Genomic DNA, 26,193 nt, shown 5'->3' on the forward strand with positions numbered 1-26,193 from the left:
GGAGGGGGAGGCAGGACTGACGGGATTTCCGTGCCCAGTAAGGACAAGGGGCTGAGGGGAATCCAAAAGGATCCAGTAGAGCCACCGAGTTGAGGCAGGGTCTAGACAGCAGGAAAAGACACATGGAGCTGAAATCCCACTGCATGAAGCTGAGGCCCAGTTTGACAAAAAGGGTTATATTCATAGCTCCTCATTGAAAGGCTGAGCAGTAGGACCTGGGGATGGTGTGGGGTCAAGGACAGATTAGCACATTCTATTTCCATCCAAGGGAGGGGAGTTACTAGGTCCAGGGTGTAGCCGTGTCCTTTACGTGTTTACGCCAGACTCTAACAGAGAAAACTGAGGGTCCTCTAGCGGCCATCCTCTAGCTTCCTTCCAGCCATTCTCAAGTCCCCACTCTCCCGTCCTTCAGGTCCCAAGAAGGGATCTCTCTGCAGCACAGTGAGCTGCTTTCCTTTCTGGAACACACCTGCCTCCTATCCAGCCTCCACCAAAGGCTGGGGTACTGTTTGTCTCCCCTGTTTATTAAAGACTTTTCATCTTGGCTTCCCAGGGTTTCTCACCATCAACATCTCCTTTACGTTCCTACTCAAAGTCAAAGGTACTCTGTTCAAACAAGACTCCATGCGACCAGCACCCTCCCCCTATTACCTCCAACACTTCAAAGTTCTTAAGGTGGGCATACAGATTGGGCGCGGATATATTCTATCAGTCCCTTATTCTACCTTCTCTAGATCGATTTGAAACAAGATCCTATTTTTCCCAGCTTCATGTTCTCATCCAACGCATAAATAAAAATACTGAATGACCAGGGGCAAGGATAGGCTCTATCAGTCACCCCTGGGTCTCTTCAGCCAGTTTTGACTCCACCTAAATACACAAGCATCCATCCCATATATCCCTCTGCCTTTTCAAATGCATAGCTGAAGCTCAAATATACTGCCTGTCGCATCCCGTGGGCTACCAAGCTTGGTGGGAAGAAAATAAGTCTAATCTAGCTGGTTTACTCTGTGGCCCCTACTGACCATCCCTTGTCTGTAGGCCAGTGCCCAGCACAGCACTGACCAGCACACAGAAGGTATTCAATAAATATTAGTGGGAATGAATCTTCACTGACAAGCCTCAAGTGTGATATCTCCCTCTCTTTAATCCACATAAGCAAAGAAGGGAAATAGAGAAAATATAAAATGGAACGGGCATTTATATTCATTTCAAATTCTCACAACTATTCTATAAGGTAGAGTCTTCCCATTCTGCAGACCAGAAAACTGAGGCTCCAGAGAGGCACTGACTTGCCAGAGTCCATAAAAAGTGACAGAGCTTGGATTCAAATCCAGATTTGCCTGACTGCACGGTCTTTCTGCTACACCCCACTTTCTCATACTCATGCAGCAGGTATTGTTTCTGTTTTACTACATGCAAACATCTCTCACCATGGAGATGCCTATATCCCCTGATCTAGCCTGAGTTCAACTCTAAGGATTCCAAGGCCTGAGTTTTCCCACGAAACAACATGCTGGGAGCTGGCTGTGGCATTGTCATCAGGACAGTGAAGATCCAAAGGCTGAATGGCCAGGCCTTTGAGGTTACACGTAAGGCCTCATGTAGAGAAATTTTTGTTTCATCAGAGGAAGCATCCTGCACTTAGTATGAGGAAGTCTGGGTTCTATGCTTGCCTCTGCCCCAATCTGTCATGAAATTCATTTCCCCCATCTGGGTCTCAGCTTCCTCAACTGTAAAATGCATTATCACAGAATTACTAAAAGATCAAATGCATAGCTGTAAATGAAAGTGCTTTGAGGTGTTTGGAGACATTTAGATGGGCATATCCCATAGGTAATAAAGAATGTAGATGTGGGATTTGAGGAAGAGGTAGGAGTTGGAGAAGTAGATGTGAGAATTGTCAGTTCCCTTCAGTGGGGCCCCAGGCTGAACCCCACAGTCCTAAGGGAATCTGTGAGGGTTTACTTTATGTGTCACCCTGACTGGGCTAAGGGATGTCTGAATAGCTGGTAAAGCATTATTTCTGGGTGTGTCTGTGGAGTTGTCTTCATAAGAGATTAGTATTTGAATCGGTACACTTAAGTAAAGAAGGTCATCTTCACTAATGCGACTGGACATCATCCAATCGTCCACATGCCACTAAGGGCCTGAACAGAACTAAAAAGCAGAGGTAGGGCAAATATGCTCTCTCAGCTTGAGCTGAGACATCCATCTTCCCCTGCCCTCTTACATCAGCTCCCCTGGCTCTCAATCTTCAGACTCAGACGAGGACTCACACCATCAGCTCCCCTGGTTCTCAGCCTTCAGACTCAGACTGAATTATACCACTGGCTTTCCTGGGGTCCCAGATTGCAGACGGAAAGATTGTGGAGCTTCTTGGCCTCCATAATAGCATGAATCAATTCTCATAATACATCTCCTCGTATATATATCTATATACATAACCTATTGGTTCTGTTTCTCTGGAGAACCCTGACAAATACAGAATCTATAAACTATTGTGTCAGAAAAAGAAGGGAAAATAGGGAATTTAAGAGTCTAGTCCATGCCTTATTAGTGATGTACCTCTTCCTATCATAATCTCAATCCTATTCTTCAATTCCCACCACCTTCCCAGCCTACCACAGTTCACAGAGACCTGCCCATTCCTTCTCCTCTGAACTAGGATTCCCTGACCAACCCACTCTTTGGACAGCTAAAAACATGTATTATCTCAAGGTCTGCCCTAGGATTCCCTGACCAACCCACTCTTTGGACAGCTAAAAGCACGTATTATCTCAAGGTCGGCCCTGTGTGTTTTTCAGCTTCCATGGCAGTCACCTTCTGGTAATCTGTGAGTTACTCAGGACCAGGGCACAAGACTTACTTATCTCTGTAGCCTCATACTTAGCATAGAGGCTGGCCAGAGCAGGTACTCAGCAAAGGTGGAAAGGAGAGAAAAAGGGAAGAAGAAAGGGAGGTTTTAGCAGGAAAGGGGAGGTACAATATAAAGTGCACGTAGAAGGCAAATAAATACCAGCTCCTGGGATCAGAAAAAATATGGCAAGCTGTCCTCACAGCCCCGACTGGAGCTCAGCTCTCAGAATCCACCTCACACCAGGGAACACAGCCACAGAGAAACCATGGAGGTTTCATGAGAGCAGAGGTGGCTGGCTAGGTGAACAGAGCGAACCCAGGGAAGCTGGTTAGGACCTGGGGAGCCAGAGGGTGGCAGAATTCCCAGCCTGAGTGCTGCAAACAGATTTTAGCAAAATTAGGTCAACTGTTAACACAATCAGGCCCGAGGCAAGGGAGGAGGGTGTAAACAAATGAGATGCTTACATGTGAACACAGTCAGGGGTGATGGTGAGAATTTTCAGGGTGCCAGTTAGCACTGAGAATGTGAGCCTCCAATAATTATCACTTTCTGGAATCCCCTCTCCCAGTCTATTCTCTCCACCGCTCTACTGCCCACACTAATGTATGTGCTAGGAGTTTCTCTTGTCATTTACACAGCCTTCTGTGCTGAGGTATCTGTTTAACCTGTAAGAACTATTTCTGGGCCCTCCTCCCTTCTGGTTGTAGCCAAAAACTGCCTTAGCTGCCTCACCTATGCACAGACACTACATAGGGAGCGGTTCTCCCCACAACTAAGCTGGGCCAGACTCTTCTCCCACCTCCCCCAGCTTCCTTCTGTGTAACTTCTAGCATTCATCTCCTGGCACTTCTTCCTTGCTGGGCCTTACACTGAGTGCTGATGACAGATGAACAAAGCTGTGTCTACCCTCAAGGAGTTTCCAGTTTAAAGGGTAACAGACAGGAAAACAGATTGTTATACAGAAAGCAGGTACAATTACTTTGCTGTGCACCTGAAACTAACACGATATTGTAAATCAACTATACTTCAAAAAAAAAAAAAGGCAAATCTGAAATAACAAACACACAAAAAAGCAGGTACAAAGGGCTGTGAATCCCCAGAGGAAAGTAAGAGAGAAGGGTTGAGCATGCCCGGGAAGAGGCTGGAAAGGCATCCTAGAGAAGGCTTGAAGGGTAAGTTGGAACATAACAAAAACGAGAAAGAGGGTAAGAACAGAGCTGACAGAGACCAGAGCAAGCTGTGCCAGAGAGGCAGCTACTCCTGCTTCCTGAGGACTTTTCCCTATTACCTGGGCCACTGAGGAAGGAAGACAAGGTGCAATCTCGTCTTTTCCTCTATTACAAAGGAAAATTCCCCAGCCCTCGCAATTACTGGGCAGGCCTCTCTCTGCACCCTTCTCTGCACCCTTCTCTTTGTGCTAAGAGCACAAAGGGCACATAAGCCCTTAGCCCGAGACCAACCACAGCAGGCATTACACTAAAAACAGTAGCTATCATTTACTTAGGGGAAACTGGGACACAGAGAACCTTAGGAATGTGCCCAAGGTCACAAAGCGAGTGAGTGAGTGATAGAGCCAGTTTGCTTGATTTCAAAGCTAAAACTCTTATATCTTGTTTCCTCTAACACAAGTAGAGGGTGGGATAATACAGTAGAAAAGAGCACTGAAATGTAAGTTAAAGACCTAGGTTTAGGGGCTTCCCTGGTGGCGCAGTGGTCGAGAGTCCACCTGCCGATGCAGGGGACACGGGTTCGTGCCCTGGTCCGGGAAGATCCCACGTGCCGCGGAGTGGCTGGGCCCGTGAGCCATGGCCACTGAGCCTGCGCGTCCGGAGCCTGTGCTCCGCAACGGGAGAGGCCGCAACAGTGAGAGGCCCGCGTACCGCAAAAAAAAAAAAAAAAAAAAAAAAAGACCTAGGTTTGAGGCATGGCTCTGCTATTGAAAAGCTGAACGACGTCTAAAAACTCACCTCATCTGGGCCTCAATTTCTCCCTCAGTGAATCATTTGCTGCCCTAATGAGACATCAACTTAGGCCCCAAACTGAACACTGTCCTTGGGCCTCTATGTCTCAGAGCACACCTGACACCTGACTAGCGGCACGGCCAGGAGAGCCCCAGGTGGGCCAGCCTGGAGCCAACTCTGCAGGTGGAAAAGACAGGAAAGCACCTGTGCTGCTCTGTGGCCACATGGGGAGGACTGAGCTGTCTGCCATTGTCAGGACTCTGGGCTGAGCCAGTGTGATCCCTCTTCCCCCTTCCCAAGCTCTGAGGCTGCTGTGGGTAGATGGATCCTGCTCACTCAGCAGACACCCCCAGCTACTGTAAACAAAATTTTGATTTGCGATTTCTCAAACCTCAGACCCGTTAAGACTGGGAGAGGTAGCCATGACTGGAAACTGAAGTGGGCCCAGGTGCTCTGGGGGTGTTTACTACAAGCCTGTGTTGAGGCCTGAGCGCTCACCCTGGATGTAGAACCCAGCAGAGCCAGCACAGACCATCACTCTAAGTCCTACGTGAGTGCTGCACAGGGAAGAGCACTGACCTAGGGATTTCAGTCCATGCGCAAATGGGAAAACAGAGCTGAGAGGGACACAGATCAAGGGATTCTTTGCAAATACCCACCAGGCATGGCCCCGCCCTTGCAGAAGTCTCCTGGCAAAGAGCTTCCTAGTATCTTCCTCAGGTTCCAGCTGGCAATTTTCAAAATTTTTCTTTAAGAAGCATCAGCAGGAAAGTATAAAAACAATCTCTGCCATCAGGACAGCTGCTGGATTCCAAAATCTTAGCTCCCAGGAGTACACCAACTCTATCTGAGTCCTTGAATGAGAGAGCCAGTAAGAGCCTTAACGACCAAGCCCATTTTACAGATGAGGGAAGCTAAATCTAGGCAGGAGAACTAAATTGCCAAAGGTCACTTGATAAGGCAAGGGCCAAATACAGAAATCCTAAAAGTACAGGATACAGGATACAGGAGGAAAGAACAGACCTCCTCCTGTCTTTTACACAGAACCCTTATCAACCAAAGGGTTCTTGCCCAAAATCATGGAATGTACAGCTGAAAGGAATTATAAGGATCCTTTAGTTCAGCTGTTTCATGATCCAAATCAGCAAACACATACTGAGAAAAGTGACCTACACCGGGTCACACAGTGAGTGGCAATTCTGAAGAGACCAAGGTGCTTTCCTAAACTTTATAAGAAGTTCTCTAAATGGAAGTCCAGGAGTTATAAAAAATCAGTTTGTGTATAATGATGATGATGATGATGATGATTATGATGGAGATATAATCCACATACCCTAAAGTTCACTCTTTTAAATTGTACAATTCAGTGCTTTTAGCGTATTCACAAGGCTGTGTAACCATCAGCACAATTAATGTTAGAACCTTATCATTACCTCAAAAAGAAATCCCATACCCATTACCAGTCGCTTCCCATTTCCCACTCCCTCCAGCCCCTGCCAGCCACCAATCTGCACTTGGTCCCTATGGATTTATCTATTCTGAATATTTCATATAAATGGAATCACACAATATGTGTCCTTTTTCATGCCTGGCTTCTTCCACTCCCTCAGTTCTGTCACTTCTTTCACTTTTTTAGGCCACTTTTTTCCAGGTTCATCCATGTTGTACCATCATGAAGAGCTTCATTCTTTTTTATGGCTTTTTAAATTTTTAAATTTTAAATTTAAATAAATTTTTTTTAAATTTTTTTAAATATTTTTAAATAAAAAATTAAATAAATTTTTAAATTTTAAAAATTTAAAAAAATTTTAAAAAAATTTTTTATAATATTTCATTGTATTTATATACCACAACTATTTATCCATTCATCCATTGATGGATATATGGGTTGCTTCCACTTTTCAGCTATTGTGAATAATGCTGCTATGTATATATACTTGTTTCAGTGCTGTTTTCAGTTCTTTGGGTACATTCCTAGGCATGGAATCGCTGAGTTATATGATAACTATGCTTAATTTTTTGAGGAACACTATTTTCTACAGTAGCTGAACCTTTTTACATTATCACTAGAAATGTACAAGGGTTCTGATTTCTCCACACCCCTGCCAACACTTACTTTCTGTTTTTTGTTTTCGCTTTTATTGTAGCTATCCTAGTGGGTGTGAAGTATCTTCTTAGCTCTAGTACCCCTGCTCTGCCAATCTCAGAAATAGTTTTCTGCTGACCTCTGACCTCCCTTAGATTAGGTCATATGCAACCTATAGGCTATATGAAATGAGTCTAGGAGAAGATACTCCTGTCCTGATATCAGTCTAACCTGCTTCACCAAGGCTCCTCTTGCTGGCTCTGACCTCTGGGACTCAGTACCATGTATGTACTCAGGATTCTGGTTCCTATGCTCTCCAGCCCTAGCTGATTTTTCCATATACAATCCTTGCTGACTTTAACCTGCAGTTTCTAATGTACCCTTTCAGATATGGTAAATCCTATTTTGAATCAGAACATGTAACAGTCTGTTAATATGTCTCAGAAGACTAAGGAAGACTTTCAGGCTGGCGGAGACCTCCCCTAACTAAGGTGTGACAGAAGACAGCCTCTGCAAAGATAGCTTAGCTTTCACTGCTGGGTTTGATTCTTCTGGCAGAAGTGTTCTTGCTGGTGTATACAAAGAGGGGGGAATAGGCTGTTAACGGAGAGAGTTTAATAAAGCCACTTCCCATTTTTCAAGAGTCAGCTCAAGAGGGATCCTCTCCATAAAGCTTCTTGGTCTGCAATTGAAAACTCCTCCCTACTTTGTGCTCCCGCCTGAACTATGGAATGACTTACACGACAGTTATACCACCGTATTTGTTGACCATTTATTCAATTTGTTGACATGCCAATCTCCACTCAGAGGGAACTTCTTGAGAGCAGGGACCCTGTCATGCATAGTGGTACACAGTAGGTGCTCAATAAATGTTAGTGGATGAATGAAAGGCCATTGCTCAGTATGCAGGGTGGGTCTCATATAAAGAGTAGTGCCTTCGCTGTGTCATTTACTCAAAACTTATAAATGAATCACAAGAAAAAATGTGTCCTAGGACCAAAAACAGGGCAACAAAGGAGATGGAAATGGTCTTCTCCCATGTTGCTCTGTTTCACGTTTTCAAAAGATATAGACCTTCTGGAAAAGGCAAAACTATGGAGAAGTAAAAAATCAGTGATTGCCAGGGGTTGAGGAGGAGAGCAGGGTAAATAGGTGGAGCACAGAGGATCTTTAGGGCAGTGAAACCATTCTGTATGACACCACACAGATGGATACACATCATTATACATTTGTCGAAATCCACAGACTGCACAACACCAAGAGTGAACCTTAATGTAAACTACAGACTCTGGCTGATAATGCTGTGTCAGTGCAGGTTCAGCAGTTGTTACAGTGTACCACTGTGGTGAGGATGCTGATAATGGGGGAGGCTGTGCATGCATGCGGGCAGGAGGTATATGGAAAATCTCTGTAGCTTCCACTCAATTCTGATGTAAACCTAAAGCTACTCTAAAAAATAAAGTCTAGGGACTTCCCTGGTGGTCTAGTGGTTAAGACTCTGCACTTCCACTGCATGGGGCACGGGTTCAATCCCTGGTCGGGGAACTAGAATACTGTGCAGTGTGGCTAAAAAAAAATTTTTTTAATTTTTTTGAATTAAAAAAATGAAAATAGGGAATTCCCTCATGGTCCAGTGGTTAGGACTCGGGCTTTCACTGCTGTGGGCCTGGGCTCGATCCCTGGCTGGGGAACTAAGATCCCACAAGCCGCATGGCCAAATAACTAAATAAATAAAGTCTATTAAAATTTTTTTAAACCACGGAAAGTACAGACCCATCCACCTCTATTGAGACATCAGCTTGGGCACTTGTCAAGCCAAATGCACGGACAGGGAAATGTTATACTGCCCATGACCCTGCCTGCCAGCTGCTTCTCTGGACTGGTTCTTGGTTCTATAGCATTCTGCTGCTGGCATCCTCAATTGATGCCAACAGCTCCCAAAGGGCAGGGAGTAGGCCCTAAGAGACTGTTTGGTCAAGACTAATTTTCTAAGAAATCTTGCTACTTCTGTGCTGAGTTCACTTAGAATAAAAAAAGGTTGGCAAGGTTGGCCCTTCCCACCTCGCAGATTTTCAGGAGTTGAAGCACCTAATACCCTCAACTAACCCTGGGTTGAAGAGACCAAACTTCCTTGGTCTGAGTGTGTCTCTATTGATTCAGTGAAAGCCTGCTTAATCCCGTTTGTCTGTCCAAGGACACAAAATGTCCAGCAATCAGTTCATACCCTCTGCATATCCACAGCTGAGAACAGGAACAGCTAAACGGCACTCGGCCCCTTTTGGGTTACTTTTTATACCTGAGCATGCCATTCATATTTTAGCGTTTGTATCCCTGCTCAGGTTGTTTCCTCCACCTAGAATGCCCTCTCCTGCCACCTCCATGGAATAAAACCCTATCCATCTTTAAAGGCAGAGGTCACACGCCACCTCTTCTATAGGATGCCTTCTTTATCCCTCCCCTGGATCTCAGCAGCATTGTGTACCTCTCTAGAACATTCATTTTATCCCTTTAGGGCAGACCCAGGACCTCAACCCAGCCACTCCAACTGCCTTCGGGTCCATGGCACATCAGCAGCCCTTCTTGCCACAGGACTCACAGAGAGGAGGCCCAAAGAGCACTGTGTCCAGGGCCTTCAGCTGCAGCTTCTGCCGATGGCTCCGGTCTGTCATCTTTAGCACAGTCCCTGTCATGGTGGTGTTGGTTACAGCGAGCCTGTTGGGACAAAGAGTAGGGGCTCAGTTCCCTGCCGGCAAAGCAGGAAGGATCCTGGTAGGACTACCCACCTCGCCCAGGAACACTTCCATGACTTCTAGCTCCTGGCAATTGCTCCCCTCTGCACTCTAGTACACAGAGTCTGTACCAGTGGATCTCAACAAGCAGTGAACAGGACACATAACATTCACCAAGAATTTGTTCACCCTTCTCCCCATGTCCACCATCTCCTGAATATCCTACTCTCGAAGGATTATCCATCTGTAACCATTCCCACACCCAACTGTAAATTTTCTGTTGTACTTCTCCTTCCAGGGATTATCCACTATATACCTGTCCCCATACTCCCACCATTTGCAAACACATTCGCCTGTCCAGCCCAGGTCAAAATGTTATGCCACGTGACCCAGCGATTCTAGGGACCTCTGAATTATCCTAATCCTAACACATTGTCATTAAATATAAATCTGCTGACAACAAGCATTGCATTAGTCTTCTTATAATGCAATGCAACAAGCATTGCATTAGAGCTTCTAAGAAATGAGAAATGAGCTAACATTTAATAAGCAGCTGTGTATATCTCATATTGTTCTGACACTTTAGATACAATACCTCACTTAGTCCTCACACTTTAAGAACCCAGTTCTATTATTAGCTCCATTTTACAGATAAGAAAAATGAGACTTAGAGGTAAGTAACTTCCCAAAGTCACGCAGCAAGTAAGTGGCAAAGGCAGGATACAACGCAAATCTGCTAGATCCGTCCCATTATACCACGCTGCCTAGGGATGGGCCTAGAAGCGCCCACACTCTACCCCACACCCTACTCTCTGAATGCTCCATGCTTCCTGCTGTCGCTAAGGTACCACAGCTTGTTTATCTCTACCCCTATGCCCAGCCTGGCTGGGTCTGGTCTTGGATCTAATCCTAGTCACAGAATGGCCAAGTGAGCGCACTGCCTGAGAACTAACTTCTTACCCTATGTTTTACAGTTTTAATCCAAGCCATAGCCGTTCTTCAAGATGGAATAGGCCAGGGATCCACAAGGCAATACTGCTATTTCCATGGGAAAGAAACCTAAATCCTGGAGCTTCATGGTCAATCATCTGTTTAATTGTCTGTCTTTTCCACTAAACGTGGAGTTCCTCAAGGCAAATGTGAGGTCTAATGCATTTCTTTGTCCTCAGGACCCAGGAGAGAGCATGGCACATGGTAAGTGCTTGGTAAAGTTTTGCTAAATAGAACTAAACTGAGTATTTCCAGGAAGCCTATTTTCAAACTACATGGGGCAAGAGGAAGGTGCAGTGAAAAAAGCAGGGCACTTAGAACCAGGCAGACCTGAGTTCAAATCCCAGCTCTGCCACTTACCAGCTCTGAAAAATCATAAAATATCTGAAGTTCAGTTTGCTTGCCCGAAAGTTGGGATAATAATTCCTTCCTCCCAGAATTGTGAGAATCAACTGAAATAATAGGTAGGAAAGTACCCTATAAAGGGATGTACAGACATTAAGATTATTACTCTCTCAGAGTAGGGAGAAGCTGTGAATAAGAGGCTGCAGGCAGCAGAGGAGGGACCAGCCAGCTCAGCTAGGCCTGGACAGCAGCACCCGGTAGCCCTGTGGCTGGAGGCTGCGATGTGTGGGCATTCCAACAGCTTCCCCTTCCCCTTTCCCCTTTGCTGAAGCTCATAACCAGATGCACCTACATAATAAGATGACAGATTATACATAATCAGCACTTACCAGACAGTAAGCCCTTTGAGGGCAAGGGCAGGTTGTTGTCATCTTTATCCCCAGCACCCAGCACAAGTGCTTGGCCCAGAGCAGGTACCCAGTAAATACTGGGTGAATGAATAAGTGAATGGATTAATGACTGAATGACATATGGCGCTAGTTTGACATAACAAGAAGTCCAAGCAGTATTCCATCCCCTCCCCACACCCACCCCAAGTCCTAGTACATTGTGCCTGAAAGGGAGGCAGAGCTAGGGCATAACAGCTGTTGGAAGAGTCATTCCAGAGAGGAGACTGGGGCCAATGGTAGTCAGCCCCCACCTCTGCACCGGTTCTTTAGAGCTAAACTGCAGATGGATAGTTCCGGGAAGGTTAAAAGAGCCCCGAGTCCCCTGGGCAATGAAAGAGGCAACTGCTGGGGGGACAGCAAAAGAAAAAGAGAAAAAACACAGGCTTTGAAGTCTACCCAGATCTAGGTTCAAATCGCAGTTTTGCCTCTAACTAGCCATGTGACCTTGGAAAAGTTACTAGGCCAGGTTCATCATCTAGATACAATAATACCTACCTTACAGGATTGATGTAAGAATTAAATGAGATACTGTACATAAAGTGTTGAGTAGAGTGCCTGGCATACACTAAGCACTCAATAAATGGTAGCTATTAGTACTAGTCCCAGGATTGACAGAACTATTAAGTAAGAGAATAGATGTGGAGTGTCCATATGCTTTCTAGCAAGTGCACAGTAAATGTGAGAAGTCTACAGATCCTGCCCTGAAAGGGGTGAAACTTCAGTTAACAGGTGAGAGCAACGTGAGGGCAAGCCGACCCCAGCCCATTCCCCGCACCCCCAGTGAGAGAACCCAGTCCCTTCCTGACCTCGGCATGGCATGGCCACTGAGCTGCAGCTTCCGGAAGGTCTCCTCATACTGAGGCAGCTCCACATATGTGATCAGCCACTGCACCACCTCATCCACGGTCCAGTTGTATACTGCGGGAAGAGATAAGCCAAGCCATGACTCCAGAACGCAAGCACTGCTTGTTCTTACTGTCACAGTCTCCACGACCTTAACATTCACCACATGTCTATGTGTTTAACAGATCTCTCTCCCATAAAATCCCAAGTATGAAAGGAATACATACAGTACTTTTTGTTTGACCTATAGGGGATGGACTTGTTCTTCCACTATTCAGGTATCTGGGATAAAATAATCCTTAATTATTATATAATATACTACATTATATATAGTATTATATTATATATTATTGCAATATAATAATAACAAATGATATTAATAGAAGCCATCATTTACATAGCACTTACTATATAACAGGTACTGTGCTAAGCACGTCACAGATATTAGCTCACTAATCTTTGCAACTACCATGTGAAGGATATGTTCCACTTCATCCCTATTTTACAGATGAAGAAACTGACACACAAAAAGGTTATGTAACTTTCCCAAAGTTATCCAGCCAGGAATTGGTAAAGCCAATTTTGGACTCAAGCAGTCTGGCGTCAATAGCCCTTGCCCTAGCCATTATGTCATAAATATAATACGTATATAACATTTTAAAATTTATATAAATAATATATATAAAGGATATATATATATGGACACACACACATACACACATACATATATCCTCCCTGACGCTGCTGGAAAGCTTCATACTAAGGCAAGTCTGAGCCGAGTGATGGATCCAGATGACATCACTTAAGCCCTGAATGAGATCACACCTGTAGACAGCCCTATTCATACATTTTTCAGTTTTGTGCAAAAAGTATTTTCCCATTTTGCTTATATCAGATTAAAAAGATTTTCTGTCACAGCAGGAGCCAATTCTAACTGAAACAATTACTCAGTGATCATTCACAACATGGTAAATCATGTCATTACCATACACGGATCACTGTACCTAATCATTTCCTCAATACTATAAGACTGTGATTTTTTTAAATGGACAACCATAAAAATAATCCTTGTAAAATAATTTTATATTTCTGTGGTATTTAGCCACATATATAACAAATTTATTTCCATACTTTATCAAGAATCAACAATAAAAGAACAGAAGAGGACTTAACATGCAAGGAATATGTTCAAGCCAAGTAAAAGTCAAATGACATCATGATGTATTATATAAATCAAAGTTTCATAGGAGCTTGAGTAGAGAAAAATGGTGGGAGGACTGAGTCACCATATAGCACCCAGTAATACAGCTATGCTGAACTTAAAGAGCCTTGGGTGGGAGCAACTGGGTTTCAGCAAAAACATGTCATTTTATTGGATTTGAAATTTGCTTTTATTTAATGTATCAGTGTGTTTTTGTTTATATTTGTACACAAATTTTATATAGCAACTTAAACCTCATTTTATGTTTCTACATATTTAAATACCATTAAATAAAACCAGCTTTGCAGGCCCAAGATAAATGATTTCCCTTAAAAGGAATCTGTACATTTCTCAAGTTGAAAACTACCGCTGTGAGCAGCAAGAAGCCAAAAAAGTTTTGAAGCAGAATGAAATGGTGAGATTTATCACCCTCCTCTCTTAAGATACATATCTTTCCCCAAAATTGTCCTTCATCAGAATGCTTTCTAATTTCTCCTTAATAGTCAGGAGACATTGAAGGCAGGGACCACATCCTATTCATTTTTGCTCACCCCTTTGTCGCTAAAATAGTGCCTCTTATACAGTGGCATCAATAAGAATTTACTGAAAGAATAACTACCCTAAATGAGGAGTTCCAGAAATGTTCTGAATGTGGGCCTCCAGACAGCAGCCACAATCCTCCTAGACAAATATACAGCTCAGGTGGAGGTTAATTTCTGAAATGCTTGTCCAAAAATCAGCATTCCTCTGGTAGACACACCTCAGATCTTAGGTTGTTTCTGTCACTCGCATATAAACTAGAGAAGTTGGAAGGCTGGGCTCTGACCCTTCATCCTTCTACCTCCCATAGGGGAGCCCAGCACACGGTACAAAGCAGACACTCAGAGAAACATTCCGAATGAAACAATAGAAGACAAAAATGCTCTAATCTCTCCATGTCCCCAAGAAGCTGCTGGAGCTCAGGAGGAAAGTTCTGAAGCCAAGAGACTTTGAAGGTAGATTAGACCATTTGCAGAGGCACAGGAAAGGTTCCAGGAGAGGAAATGAGGCAGGTCTAGTGCACTCAGATTGACTGCATCCTAGAAGACAAGATCCCGGAGGCTTAGGCGGTGAGTGCTTAGTCATTGCCTGGTTGAATATCTAATTTCCAGACTAGAATACATTGGAGGGAAGAGAAAGATTAATTTCCAAGAGATATGCTCAAGTCCTAGGGCTTAGGAAAGGAGGGATGACAGAACTGGGGTTAAAGAAGTGTTGAGGAAAGTAGAATAGACTGGCCTTTTATTGCTGAAAATGAATATATCTCCACATACACTATAAACGTGATCACTTGCTACGGTCCAGAGTGTTAGGTAATGAAGGCCTAGCAGAGTGGCACAAGATGTGAGGCAGACAGACAAGTGCTAGCCTGCAAAGTGCAGAGAACACATTCCTGCCCCTACTGTCAAGGGAGCTTGGCCTCACCCAGCATGGCGTATGGAGTAGAAAGGCCATGTCACGTATTGTTGCTTGAAAGCCTTGAGGCCAGCGGTGCCACAAGGGTCTTCTGTCTACGGGGAAGACGACCTGATAGAAGCCTGAGCATAAACGCTTGGCATGCAGGAACTCCCCCACTTGTGCCCTACACTGCAGTGGAGACAGAAGTCACTCTAGACCGGGGTTTCTCAGTCTCTGCAGCACTGACCTTTTGGACAGGTTAATTCTTTGTTGTTGGGGGCTGTCCTATGCATTGTAGGATGTTTAACAATAGCCCTGGCACCCACCCACCAGATGCCAGTAGCATGCTGCCAGTCATAACAATCAAAAGTATCTCCAGATACTGCCAAACATTCTCTGGGGAACAAAACTGCCCCCCACTGAGAACTACTGCTCTAAACACTACACTAAGTGAGGCAGAGGGTCTGTAAGGAGACCACTACACTCCAATAAGGATGGACTCTGAACATAGTCAGTCCCTACAGAACTAAGCTTTGCAGAAAAGGATGATGACTTCAGCATGTCAGGACAAACCTCAAGGCACTTGTTTTTTGTGTTTTGTGCTCCACATATTATTCTGTTACCTGGCAGATGCCCTACCTAGGTAAGGCTTGGCAGTATGGTGTTGCCCACTCAGAGTCACTGCAGTCTGAACAAAGTAAGCCAGGACGAGCTGCATCCTTGTCAGACAGCAATGCTGTGTCCCAGCATGAAGATCTCACTCAACAGTCAAGGTGAGATATTAGGGCCCCTTGTTCCTAAGGTTCAAGTATCTAAAAGTTAAAAATCTTGTTCTGCTTTCTCATTCCAAAAGAGAAAATGGGAAGAATCCCTGAGCCGAAGTGAGGAAGAAGGTAACAGCAAGTACAGAGAGCTGTGGCTGACAGTAAAAGGAGACAGAATTTGACCAGGGGAGCTTAGTACAGATAGAGACTCCAAGTGACTCACACGACCAAACCCCAGGAGGATATGCAAGCAAAAGAGAGTTTTCTAAGGTCATGATTCTCTCATCCCCCTAAGCCTGTCCATTTTGCTCCTAGAGACATCAAAGACTACATCTCTGGGCAAAATGACCAACAGTACTACACAGAATCGGAGAAAGCCAACCTCTGGAGTTTTCCACAACAAATAGTCCTTTATAAAAGAAATGCACAAGGTGACTGACTATGTAGCCGCCAACCTTTCTAATGACATAATCTACATGTAAAACAAAATTTGAGCACACATTGCCAATATAAGAATATCTGTTTATAAATTAGATATATGTACTAACATTAGGTATACTGTAAAAACATACATAAAAATTAAATGAGATAAAAATAAATGCAATATAAATACAAGCTATTATATTCTCTTGGGGCACCCCAATTGATTGTCTTGTACAGTTGGAAACTATTGACCCAAACTTCACAGCTTTACCCTACATGCTGCCTCAGTTATAGCTTTTAGCTTCTCAGTCTTCTTCTAGAATCAGTATCTTGCACTATTTACTTATTTATCCTTGAACATTGCTCTCAAACTTCTAGGTCGTTGCTGTTTCTGGAAAAGCTCTCTTCCCTCTTCCTGGCCTGATAAACACCAACTAACCCTTAAAACCCAGCTCTACCTCTTCACTTATTGAAACTCTTTGGAGTCCATTTTAAAATCATGAGCAAAGACACAGAACTATAAAGTGTGGGGCCTGTTCAGAGAACTCTGACTCCCGTCTGCCTGGAGTCCAAGGGTTATATATAGGGACAAGGAGGGTGAGGCACTGCTGAGGCCAAATGATAAAAGGCCTTGAAAGCAGTCGGTCCAAAATTCCAAATTCATTTATTCATTGGGGGGAAATTTTTATTGAGTACCTACTACTTGCCAGGCACTGCTCTAGAAGCTAGGAATATAACAGTACGCAAAAGAGTCACAGATTCCTAGTGTTTATATTCTGGTGGAGAGAGACAAACTAAAACACTGTAACAAATAATTGTATGTTGGGTAGTGATAAATACAAGAAGAAAAATAAAGCAGGGTAAGAGGATAAAGAGTAGTGCTATATCAGACCAGATCAAGGAAGGCCTCTTTGACGAGATGACATTTGAGGAGAAAATAAAATGAAGTCATGAGCCATGTGCATACTTGGGGGAAGGGCATTCCAGGCAGATGGAACAGTAAGTACTACTCCTAGCACATGAGCTATAGTGATACCTCCAGGGATATGCCAGAACAGATCCTTGGCCTTAGCCAATCCTTTTTCTTGTCAGAGAAAGAATAAGCAGTAAGAAATGGGCTCCTGAATCAGTATGTCTTTCCCCTAATGGCCTGGTGGTACCTCCAAATAAAGCCCTCACTTTTGTAGTTTCAAACTCACATCCCAAAAGAACTATGACTGGCAGAAAAGTTACCAGTACCTTCTTCGCCTCTCTTTCACACAGCTGTTAGTCAGTTAGTTGGTCACTTGGTCGGCTTTTGGTCAGTCTTTTGGTCAGCCAGTCCACAGGTCCTGGGCTATGTGTTAAGATATGGAATCATATAAGATACTGCCCTCAAGCAGTCTGGTGGGGAAATAAAAAGGAAGGGGAACAGATAGTTGCAATTAGTGTGCTAAGTGCTGTGATGAGATAAATGTAAGAGGCTGTGGGAACACAGAAGGCACCTAACCTAGCCTGTGGTTTTCAGGGAAGATTTCCTAAAAAGGGTATACTGAAATTGAGTCTTAATTATCAAGTAGGATTTAACCAGATCAACAAAGGAAGACAGAGGGAACACTATATGAGAAAGCATCAAAGGATGAAAGAGAATGGCATATCGTAATAACTGCAGATAAATCAGTGCAGGTACAGAGAAGGATGTGTGATAAACAGTGATAGAAAATATGAAAATAAGTGGAGCAGAGAAACGAGCCTGAGCCTGGTATGTTAAAGTAATCTGGCACAATGCCTGGTATGTAGAAGGTACTCAGTTAATTTTATTTGTTTGTTTTTTGCAGGCATGTTTGCACAAATTGGAAGAGAGAAACAGTACCTACTGAGGCCAATACTACAGAGGTGAGTAAGGAATGACAGCATGAAAATATTAAGAAATTCTCAGAATATAAGAGAAGACAACCAGATTTTTACATATATGTACATATTGATCTTTTTTTCCTAATTGAGGTAATTCATTTTGAGATTACAAGTGGGTTAATGTCAATGCATCTGACTAACATCTCATAGATAAACATGAAAAAATCAGTGGCATTTTCTGTAACAATCTTTTTTAATAAATTTATTTATTTTATTTTTGGCTGCATTGGGTCTTCGTTGCTGCGAGTGGTCTTTCTCTAGTTGTGGTGAGCAGGGGCTACTCTTCATTGCAGTGACTACTCTTCATTGTGTGGGCTTCTTATTGCGATGGCTTCTCTTGTCATGGATCACGGGCTCCAGGCACGTAGGCTTCAGCAGTTGCAGCACACGGGCTCGGCAGTTGTGGAACACAGGCTCAGCAGTTGTGGCTGACGGGCTCTAGAGCACAGGCTCAGTAGTTGTGGCTCACGGGCTTAGTTGCTCTGCGGCATGTGGGATCTTCCCGGACCAGGGCTCGAACCCGTGTCCCCTGCACTGGCAGGCGGATTCTTGACCACTGCGCCACCAGGGAAGCCCTGTAATAATTAATTTTGTCAACAACTACTGAGCTTTCAATATTTTATTGAGTTCCAAATGAGACAGCAGTTGTGATTTAAATTAAAAGCTAGTTCTATACAAATTGTTACCTGACCAATAGAAAAATCAATATTTATCTTTTCAAAATAATATATGGTTACTATATATGATTATGCAGGAATTTACTTGTAAAATTTTTAGCAATACCTTTATTTCTCCAGGTTCCATTTAGTAATATTTACTCCACACAGAAATTTGGTGTCTTAGCATGTTTGTTTCATTATTTAAAAAAGAAATGGGGAGCCACTGAAAAGCAGAGACTTGGTCAGATATTTGTTTTAGAAAGATCTCTCTGGAACCAACTAAAGTACAAACTGCAGTAGAGTTAGACTGGGCCAAGAAGAATAGTATGAAAACATTCAAGCAAAGCAAAAGATGATTAAACTAAGACTTCTGCTTCAGGCCAAGATGAAGTAACAGGGATGGAATTCACCCTGCCTCATGAAACAACCAAAAAAAAAAAAAAAAAAAGACAAAACATACGAAACAATGGTTTTCAAGACACTGGACATCAGCCTACAATGGACAGTGATCTTGAGAGCTGGTAAACAAATGAGGCAAATCTTACAACTGCCCCAGCTTATGGCTGTGAGAAAATTTCCAGGCCACTGTGCAGAGAGTGAAACTAAGGTTGAGAGGGCAGAAATGGAAATACACTGTTGGGAGGTTCTTATACTATATGTGGCAAGAGGTACTATTATCTCTTGAAAATAGACTGTGATAAGTTAAAGATGTGTATTTTACCTCCTAAAACAACCACTAAAATGACAAAGTAAAAAGTTAAGCCAACAAAGAAGATAAACTGGAATTATAAAAAATACTCATTAATCCAAAAGAGGGTAGAAAATAAGGAAGAGTGAACGAAGAACAGATGGGAAAAACAGGAAATGAACAGCAAGATGATGGACTCAGATCTAACCATATTAATAAACATATTTAATGTAAATGGTTTAAACACCCCAATGAAAAGGCAGAGACTGTCTTATTGCAAAAAAAAAAAAAAAATCGGGCTCAACCATATGCTGTCTATAAGAAATGCACTTTAAATAGAAAAGCACAAATAGGTTAAAAATAGATGGAAAAAGATACACCAAACTAACAATTCTCAAAAGAAAGCTATATTAATATCAAAGTAGATTTCAAGGCAAAGTATATTACCAGGGATAAAGAAGGTCATTTCATAATAATAAAGAGGCCAGTTCATCAAGAAGACATAATAATCCTAGATCTGTATGCACCTAGTTAACAGACTTTCAAAATGAAGCAAAGACTCACAGAATTAATTGCAAGAAATAGGTAAATCCACAATTATAGTTGGAAATTAAAATACTCCTCTCTCATTAATTGATAGAACAAGTAGGCAGAAAATCAGCAAAGATATAGTAGACTTGAAAAACCATAAACCAACATGGCCAGACTGAATTTTACAGAACACTCTACCCAACAAATGCCAAGGGCACATGGAACATTTACCAAGATAGATCATGTTCAGGTACATTTTTAAAGAAGTCTTAAAATATTTTAAAAATATTAAATATAAAGTATGTCCTCAGACCACAATGGATTTGAAATGCAAATCAATAACAGAAAAATCTCTAAAAAAATCCCCAATATTTGGAAACTAAATAACTTGCTTCTCAATAATTCATGAATCAAAGAAGATATCAAAAAGGAAACAAAGTATTTAAAGCTGAATGAAAATAAAAACAAAACACATCATCTGAGATAGTGAAGAGCCAATACTAAGATATAAGACAGATTTCAGAGGTATGCATTTCTAGGGCAAAAATAATCCCTCAAGTTGGAACACGTTAAGGGATGCTAAGTTATTAAAGACTATATCAGGCCCCCCAAAAAGGTGAAAATAAGCATTTACCATCAGTTGCGTTTTCATTTTAGATATTTTCACTCTGTCTATGCTATGAATAAATCAGTTGGAAAAAAGCAAAAAACTACAACACACTAGAATTTGTGAAATGCTGCTAAAGCAAGACCTAGAGGAAATTTATAGCACTGAACGCCTATATTAGAAAAAAAAAGAAAGGTCTTGAATCAATATCCTTAGCTTCCACCTTAACGAACTAGAAAAAAAGAGCAAATTAAACCCTAAGTAATCAGAGGAAATAAAGTTCAAAGTAAAAGTCAATGAAATAAACAACAACAGAGAAAATCCTTGAAACCAAATACTGATTCTTTGAGAAGATCAATAAAATTAATAAAATCTAACAAGATCAGTAAAAAAAAGAGAGAAGTCACAAATTACCAACATCAGGAATGATACATCATTACAGATTTAAGGCATATTATAAGAATAATAAGGGAATGTTATGAGCAAATGTATGCCAGTAAATTTGACAACTTAATGTAATGGAAAAATTCCTTGAAGACACAAACTACAAAAGCTCACTAGAGAAGAAGTAAATAACCTATACCTATTAAAGAAATTGATACTGTAGGAAAAAAAAAACAAAAAACCCGTCCCACAAAGGAAAACACCAGGCTCAAACAGCTTTACTGGTGAATTCTCCCAAATATTCAAGGAAAAATATAACAATTCTGTATGAAGTCTTCTGAAAAAATTGAAGAGGAATACTTCCCAACGCATTCTATGAGGCCAGCATTATCCTGATACCAAAAACAAAGATATTTCAAGAAAAGAAAATGACAAACCAATATCCTTCACTAACAAAGGTGCACAAGTTTGAAACAAAGTTTTAGCAAATAGGAAATACAGAAAACAAACTAGTGGTTACCAAATGGAAGAGGGAAGGGGAGGAAGGGGAAAATTAGGGATGTGGGATTAAGAGCTACAAACTACTATGTATAAAATAGATAAGCAACAAGGATATATTGTATAGCTCAGGGAACCATGGCCATTACTTTGTAATAACTTTTAATGGAGTACAATCTGTAAAAAACACTAAATCACCATGCTGTACACCTGAAACTAATATAATACTGTAAATCAACTATACTTCCATTTAAACATTTTAATAGAAAAATTAAAAATAAAATTTTTAAAAAGTAAAATCCAACTATATATTAAGAAGATGACCAAGTGGGGTTTATCCCAAGAATGCAGTTAGTTTAACATGGAAAAATCAGTCAGTATAATTTATCACATTAGCAAACAAAAATAGAAAAACCAGGCAATCATCTCAAAAGACACAGAAAACTCATTTGATAAAATTCAACATGCATTTCTGATCAAAGCTCTCAGAAAACTAGGAATAGAAGGTAGCTTCCTTGATGTAACAAAGGTCTTTTACAAAAACAAACAGACAAACAAAAAAACCCACAGCGAATGTTATATTTAATGGCGAAAGACTGAATGCTTTCCCTTTAATATCAGAAACAAGACGAAGATGTCTGCTCTTACCGCTTCTCTTCAACACTGTACTGGTGATACTAACTAGGGCAATCAAATAAGAAAAATATTTTTTAAAGGCATCCAGGTTGGAAAAGAAAAAGTTAAACTTTCTTTACCAGCAGACATGATTGTCTAATTTGAAAATCTGATGGTATCCTACTGATAAGTGAGTTTAGCAATGTTGCAGAATACAAGATCAATATATAAAATCAATTATATTTCTATATAAAGAAACAATCAGGAATTAAATTTTTAATACCATTTAATAGTAAAATGTATGTTATGTATATTTTACCACAATTTAAAAAATACTATTTACAATAGGAACAAAACCTATGAAATGCTTAGAAACAAATATGACAAAATATATGAAAGACCTGTATCCTGAAAACTACAAAACATTGCTGAAGGTGTTATCTCCTGAATAAATGGAGAGATATACTTTGTCCATAGGTCAGAAAACTAAATATTGTTAAGATGTCAACTCTCTCAAACTAATCTATAGATCTGATGCAATCTCAGTCAAAATCCCAGTAGGGTTTTTTGTAGAAATTGACAAGCTGGTTCAAGGACAAACAGCCAAAACAACTTTGAAAAAGAAAAACAAAGTTGGAGGGCTAATACTGTCTGACTGAAAGAATTACTATAAGGCTATTGTAATCAAAATAGCATGGCATTGACATAAAGACAGACAAATAGATCAGTAGATCAGAATAGAGAGTTCATAAATAAACCCATGTTTATATGGACAACTGATTTTTGACAAAAGGTGCAAGGCAATGCAGTGGAGAAAGGATAGAATTTTCAACAAATGATTCTAGAACAATTGGGACATCCACAAGCACAAAAAAGAACTAAAATCCATACTTAACACCATATACAAAAATTAATACAAAACAGATCATAGGCCTAAATGTAAAACCTAAAACTATAAAACTTCTAGAAGGTAGGAGAAAATGTTTGTGTAAGCTTGGGTTAGGCAAAGATTCCTTATACGTGATACCAAAAGCATGATCCATAAAAGAACCAATTGATAAACTGGACTTCAGAAAAATTAAAACTTCCTGTTCTTTAGAAGACACTGTAAAGAGGATGATAAGCCACAGACTGAGAGAAAATCTTTGCAAAGCGTACGTCTCATAAAGGATTTATATCCAGAATATATACAGGACTCTAAAAGCTCAACAATAAGAAAACAAACAACCCAATTTTTTAAAAGACATAAGATTTGGACAGATAATCCACCAAAAAAGATATATGAATGGCAGTTAAAGCACATGAAAAGATGCCCAACATCATTAGTCATCAGCTAAATGCAAAATAAAACCACTATGTAATAACACTACACTATTAGAATAGCTAAAATTTAAAAGACCATACCAAGTGCTGGTAAGGATGTGCAAGCACTGAAAGTCATACACTGCTGCTGGGAATGTAAAATGATACAACTACTTTGAAGATGGTCCAACAGTTTTTTAAAAATATATACCTACCATGTGATCTAGCCATTCCATTACTAGATATTTACCTAAGAGAAAAGAAAATATGTGCCCATAGAAAGACTTGTACATGAATGTTCATAGAAGCTTTATTTGTAATAACCAAAAACTGGAAATAACTCAAATGTCTATCAGCAGGTGATGGATAAACAAACTGTGGTATATTTAGACAATGGACTACTACTCAGCAATAAAAATAAATAAAATATTTATATATGCAACAATATGAATAAATCTCAAAATAATTATGCTAAGTGAAAGAAGCCAATTTTTTAAGTGTATATTATATGATTTCATGTATATAAAATTCTATAAAATGCAAACACGCCTATAGCAGCTGAAAGATCAGTAGTTGTCTGAGAGGTAGGAGGGGAGAGATCACAAAAGGCTGTGAGAAAAATTGTAGGGGTGATGAATATATTCACTATCTTGATTGTGGTGATGGTTTCACAGTTGTATACATGTGTCAGAACTTTGAAAATTGTACATTTTAAATATTTATACCTTATTTTATTGTCAATTACAACTCAATAAATCTCTTTCAAAAGAGGAAGTTGAGCTAAAACAGTATCATAGGAGATGCACATAAAATATATTAAAGAGGTAGAATCCTCAGGACTTGGGAACAGAAATAGGTAAGAGATGCTCAGTTTCCTTTATTAAATGTGGATACAAGTAAGACATTTTACCCTCAAATAGCTATGTAATATAAATAGAAAATGACTGTGATAAGTTCATTTTCTTCAGATAACAAAAAACAACCAGCGTTGATGTAATGATTTAACACATCATGGTAATTTTATATTTATACCTGAAAGAATGTAAGAGAAAGAAAAAGCCAGTTGTACCTTTTCCCCAAAAAATATAGCAACAAACAACTATGGTTGAGGAATTTAACTAAATGACTTGAAGATTCACTTAGCAAAGTAATTTTTAAACAGCTAAAAGAACAGAACAAATAGATCTCTCATCAGGTTTATATAAAAGCAAAAAGGGGATGTCAACTCTTTTATATTGATCTGACTTTTGAAATGGTTTATACAAAAGTCCAATGCCACCTGGCTCCCTGTGTTATGTCAACAGAGAGGCCAGTTCTGCTGAGTTTTCTCCCTAAAACCCTCCTGGTTCTCCAGTACTGCTCTACTGCTCCAATAAAAAATCCTGTCCTACAAACGAACAGACTGAATAGGAGATCTGTCAGCTTATTTTCTTATTTCCAAAAGCCTAGTAGAAAACAAACATCTTCTCGGGACTTCCCTGGTGGTGCAGTGGTTAAGAACCTGCCTGCCAATGCAGGGGACACGGGTTAGATCCCTGGTCTGGGAAGATCCCACATGCTGCAGAGCAACTAAGCCTGTGTGCCACAAGTACTGAGCCCATGCGCCTAGAGCCCATGCCCCGCAACAAGAGAAGCCACTGCAATGAGAAGCCTGCACACCGCAACGAAGAGTAGCGTGCAGCAACAAAGACCCAATGCAGCCAAAAATAAATAAATAAATTTATTTTTTAAAAAAACAAAAACATCTTCTCAAGACAAAGTTCAGAGTGACACTAGAATACCAGGTTATTTTGCTTTTAGCTGGAATCATACTCTTTAGTTAGAATCAAAACTGATGGTTAAGGTGCCTTTGATCCATAAAAATGGGTAAAGAAATTATTAAGAAATATGCTTTGTTTGGCAGACAACATCTTTTTAAATCTCATGTCCACGAAAAGGGAGAAGAAACAGTAACACTGCACTTTGTTTAGAAGAATGGAAGCCATGCTTTAGAAGGGAATCCTCATAGGTCAATGCCTCCCACCACCCTTCACTACAAAGGGCATAGTTACTGTTTCCATTGGCTCAAACATACAAACAACAATTCTACTGCTCAAAGATTCTACAAAATTCACCTGGCAACTCTTCTGTTAAAGAACTGCTACTCCGGGCTTCCCTGGTGGTGCAGTGGTTGAGAATCTGCCTGCCGATGCAGAGGACACGGGTTCGTGCCCCGGTCTGGGAAGATCCCACATGCCGCGGAGCGACTAGGCCCATGAAGATCCCACATGCCGCGGAGCGACTAGCCATCCGGAGCCTGTGCTCCGCAAGAGGCCACAATAGTGAGAGGCACATGTACCGCAAAAAAAAAAAGTAGCAGTAGTACTGCTACTCTCCCTACCTCAAGGATCTTAGAGAGATTGGAATTTGCAGCACCCTCCAACTCTTGCCACACACACATACTCTCTTCTCTCACTATTACTACCCTACATAAGTCTGTGATCCAAACTATGCCAATCTGATTCTCCCTCCACTGTATCTGACTCTTGAGCAAAGACAGAGATGAAGAATGAATGTAGCCGAGACATATGAGAGTTACTAATTAGAAGAGGCCCATCCCGTAGTCCCTGATGCTGGGATCCCTGGAGTTGCCCTTGTTCTCAACTCTTCCTCAGCTCTACTAGTTCAGCTCTTCCTTACTTAATGACTTAATTTTGTATAATAAAGAATTTGGCTGGTTTTTATCTTTAGGTCAATTTCCCTGATTATAGGAGTATCTTTGTTATTCATGGTAGGCCCTTGGGTCACACTTGAGTTCATGCTAATGAGATGACTCTGGATGGGGGCTGGTCACCAGAAAGATCAACCATGTGACTAGAGAACTGGGGCTTTGAGCCAGGTGATATCAGCCCAGCCTTTGGGGAGGAATAGAAGGCTGGTGATTGAGTT

General features: G+C 41.2%; 1 protein-coding gene across 7 annotated transcripts in view; it reads right to left on the reverse strand.

Moving 5' to 3' along the window:
• The window catches only part of STIM1 (stromal interaction molecule 1), a 198,575-nt gene that overhangs the window by 22,697 nt on the left and 149,685 nt on the right, over positions 1 to 26,193 (reverse strand). For all 7 annotated transcript variants that reach the window (XM_004279730.3, XM_033405567.2, XM_033405561.2 and 4 more), the window contains 2 exons: positions 12,227 to 12,338; positions 9,504 to 9,619 (listed from right to left, as the gene is read on the reverse strand). In XM_004279730.3, coding sequence (XP_004279778.1) covers positions 9,504 to 9,619; positions 12,227 to 12,338 — 228 coding nt within the window. The remainder of the gene's footprint in view (positions 1 to 9,503; positions 9,620 to 12,226; positions 12,339 to 26,193) is intronic.

This window comes from Orcinus orca, chromosome 8, assembly GCF_937001465.1.
Source record: "Orcinus orca chromosome 8, mOrcOrc1.1, whole genome shotgun sequence".
NCBI lineage: Eukaryota > Metazoa > Chordata > Mammalia > Artiodactyla > Delphinidae > Orcinus > Orcinus orca.